This window comes from Temnothorax curvispinosus, unplaced genomic scaffold, assembly GCF_003070985.1.
Source record: "Temnothorax curvispinosus isolate PA1 unplaced genomic scaffold, ASM307098v1 QBEX01016623.1, whole genome shotgun sequence".
Lineage (NCBI taxonomy): Eukaryota > Metazoa > Arthropoda > Insecta > Hymenoptera > Formicidae > Temnothorax > Temnothorax curvispinosus.
In genome coordinates this window covers 2,889-7,018 of record NW_020226403.1, presented here as the reverse complement: position 1 = coordinate 7,018, position 4,130 = coordinate 2,889, and the positions used below count along the sequence as shown (strand labels likewise).

Sequence of the window (4,130 nt, the reverse complement as noted above, 5' to 3'; positions counted from 1 at the left end):
TGGAGTATGCCACGGGTGTCGAGATTCCTACTCGCCAAGTGCTGGCGGGCCTCTTCCAAATTCAGCTCCGCGATCCACGTGTCGGACTATCCCTTCGCATTCTCTCGCGACCTCCGACCGTCTCCCCGCAAAGGTCACGCGCGGCCCCCCGCACGAACGGCCAAACGACAAGCCGACGGACCCGACGACACGCGCGGAAATAGATACCCTCTTTATCGCTTACCCCCAATTACCCGTGAGAGGACCGGCAAATAATAACGCAGAACGAAATCACAAGCCCGTCACACGAATATCGGAAGTCGTCACGGGCGAAAGAAATGCCATCAATTCTTTCAATTCAAAATCGCATATGTCTGTCTTTCTCGCCGACCTCTACACCCATCTGCCTCAATCAAGATAAGTCTTACTTCCTCGGTAATGCGGGATTTCCTTTAACAAAATGCGATGCAATATAAATGCCCCTAAATACTCGATTACACGTTCCTGAGATTCCACAGGCTATTATCGGAAAAAAACAAATAAACACTAAATAAATAAATATTAAGATCGATGAATTATTCCAATTTAGCCGTTACATCCAAGGAACATAGACATAAACGTAAATATAATCAGTAAATATCCAATATAGTCGGTGAATTACTCTAATCTAACTGTTATATATATTCGGAATTAATAAAAGCAGTCTCCTTCGCCCGCTTTCCGTCATAAATTTCGCCCTTCCGCGTCACCGAATTAACGTATCGCAATAATATTCGATTTCTCACGCCAAGGCTGAAAGCGACAACATCTCGATCGCGACAAAAACGCAGGAATCCGGCGAAAGCGGCACAAAAAGGCACGCGGTTCTCAAATACTAATAGCAGGCGAACCAAACAAAGCGACCTCAATGGCCAAGGTCGTGCGATTTTCACGGCACCGACAGTCCAGGGCCACGCTAATACGTGTAATTTCGATTTCGGATACAGGCTACGGTCAACGTGACGCTACAAATGCTTTGGAGCGTTCTTCTTCTCTTTCTTTCTTCATTGAAAGAAAAGAGAAGAGGAATGCTTCGAAGCATCTGTAGCGTCACGTTGACCGTAGCCACAGTCAACTAAACGATAATAAAAAAAAAACAACACACACAAAAGAATAGGAAAACACATATAATGGTTGCGTACGCACGGTCTCCACCAATTTCTTAAATTTTAGCGAGATCGCCTCACGTTGGGCGCCAAAATTTTGCAACCCGATTTCCCTCGGTTTCGCTAGCCGAAGGGGCGCGGTTGCAAATTAATCAACTAATTGCCAGACGATAACTCCAAAAGGATAACGAGGTCAAATCTCTTACCGTAACTTCCGTACCTATAGTAAGGTCTTGGGCGATACTTTTCGATTGGGTACCAAGTGCGATTATAGACGCGCACCACGTCTCGACAACGTCCGCCTCAATAGCCTCGCCGCGAGCTCAGGGCGTAGTTCCGCGTGATAAGGGTGCAGGTGCATGGAGAAGAAGCGTGACGCAACCGCCACACAAAATAAAGCTCGATAATAAACAATAGTAACCAAATATATTTCACAAAGAAAACATGGAAATCATAGCGGAAATTCAAGACCCGATATCGCTCAGGTGGCAGGTAACAACTAGTGGTGCGATTAAAATTCGAATATTCGTGATATCCGGATATTCGGATAACCAGTTAAAATAAAAATTATTCGAATAGCTGAATATTTGGATAATAACTATTCGGTTATTCGGATAACTGGTTATTCGTATTATCTGAATAACACGCTATCCGTATTATTCGAATATTTTGAATATACATACGTATTATCCGAATATTTCTGATATTAAAATAATGCGCACGCAGATATGCATACTTTGAGTTGGTGGAAAGCGGGAAGAAAACTTTATGCTTTGCGGAGACAAATGCGGTCTGTTTGGGTACATTTCTCTACAAGTAGAAAACTGAAAACCTTAATTCTATTATATGCGGCTATCATGCTAAACTTCAAATTTTATTATGTCAACATAACACTTCTCGACTTACGTATTCATTTGTGCTACGTATTTGTTGATTTCACCTCGGTCGAGCGTCTAGTGTCTAGTATAGCAGTGTCGTATAGGCAGCATAGGCGCACGACCATTAGCAAGCACTTGGTGTAGGGAGACCAGTAACAGCCATACAAAGGTTTGAAATCTAGTTAATACTATTTCAATCGGTATTCTGGATAGAAACTGAGTACGCAGCAAAAGCTAGAACATCTGAATCTTTCAACGATGGGGAAAAGTAAAGTGTGGGAGCATTTCATGCAATCAGCCGACAATAGCGAGGCGGTATGCAGGTACTGTGAGTCAAAACTGTCTCATAAAGGTTCCACGACCTGTCTGTGGAACCATTATAATACGAAACACAAAGTAGTGCTCGGAGCTTCATCGTCACGTATTCACAGGTAAGTTTTTTATTTTTAACGCTGCCGTATTTTCGATACCATTCAACGTTTTCTTATGTTTCCCTTTTCAATGTTAAAACAGTATATTCCTTAAGGATGTTCTGGAAAGTTTGTCAAAATGCTATGAAGTTGATAAAATTTAATATCTGTACACAGAGAGAATTTTTGGTTATATTTTACTCTTAAATTCACTACAAACTTGGGACAACTTGGCAACCAAGAAATTTTTAAAATATACAAAAGACATTTTACAAACAACGTGATAAAAATTACCAAACAGATTGGTAAATTTTAAAAAATTATTGAAATTTCCTAGATATATTTTAGTAAAATTAATCAAACATAATTTATCTTTTAATGTAATAGATATTAATATTTTTTATTATGGTAGATATTAATCAGAATAGCTCGCATAAAATTCTTGGTGGTACATGTTGTCCCACAACTACCATGATTTCAGGGTAAATTTTAAGAGAAAATTCTCTCCGTGTATATATCTAATATTTTGTATTCTCTTTTAAAGTTCGGGACCAAATTTCAGATTAATTCACAATTTAGATAAAAAGTTATTACTATGAATTTAGAATATAAAAATTTCAAAACTTTACTGGTTTCCAGGCACACCATGAGCGATTCTGACTCGAGTTCTAATGGCCTAGACCAAGAATGTGAGCAGTCAAAACCTAACAGCAAGAAAAGGCGCTTCACTACATCTCAAAATATTATTTCAACGAAAAAACTTGTGAATTCTAGACGTGCAGAGGATATCACCATGGCTATTTGCAAAATGATTGCGATCGACATGCTCCCAACATTGATTGTAGAAAATGAAGGTTTTATTCAGTTCATGGCTATCAGTGCTCCAGGTTACAAAGTACCTTCAAGAAGGACGATTGACAACCGAATGCGCACTTTGTACAACGAGGCAGCGGAACAGGTGCGCACCACATTAGATAAAGTCGACGCTGTAGCCATTACAACAGATGCGTGGACGTCTAAGGCAAATGACAGTTATACATATAACATTATCAGCACACTACCTTGATGACAACTGGATCCCACACACCGTCAATTTGATGACGAGAGAAATGACTGAGAGCCACACTGCTGAACATTTGCAGAAAACAATTCGCGAGGTTGTGCAAGAATGGAATTTAACTAACAAAGTTACTGGACTTGTACATGACAATGCTAGTAATATTGTTAAGGCAGCTAAAGAACTAGGCGATACGGACGGTATGCTCAGTGTACGATGTGCAGCACACACCATACAATTGTCTGTCAATACAGCCTTAGAAGCACCAGAATGTGTGTCTGTGATAAAGAAAGGGGCAGAGATTGTTAGTGCATTCCGGCATTCTTATAGCAGAACAACCGCTTTAGAGGATAAGCTGAAAAGTCTCGGATTGCCAACATTGCGACTGATGCAGAGATGTCCGACACGTTGGGATTCCACATTCTTTATGTTAGATAGACTTTAAACTTTGCGATCCGGCATTATGGCAGCTTTAAGTGACCGGTCCGTATTCAAGTCGGCGATTGCTGCTAAGTTAGAACTATGCGAAGCAGAGTGGGTAAAAGTTATGCAGCTTACAGTATTGCTAAAACCATTCCAACAAGCAACCACAATCTTATGCGCCGAAAAGTCCATCACATTGAGTATAGTGCGTCTCATTATCTACAATTTAATCAATCGC

At 40.5% G+C, this 4,130-nt stretch overlaps 1 protein-coding gene across 1 annotated transcript; it reads left to right on the top strand.

Moving 5' to 3' along the window:
* The first annotated feature begins 2,260 nt into the window (after positions 1 to 2,260).
* LOC112466865 (zinc finger BED domain-containing protein 4-like) lies at positions 2,261 to 3,914 on the top strand. Its single transcript, XM_025035206.1, has 3 exons — positions 2,261 to 2,433; positions 3,052 to 3,433; positions 3,555 to 3,914. The coding sequence occupies exons 1-3, from the start codon at positions 2,261 to 2,263 to the stop codon at positions 3,912 to 3,914; spliced, it is 915 nt and encodes a 304-aa protein (XP_024890974.1).
* Positions 3,915 to 4,130: the final 216 nt, after the last annotated feature.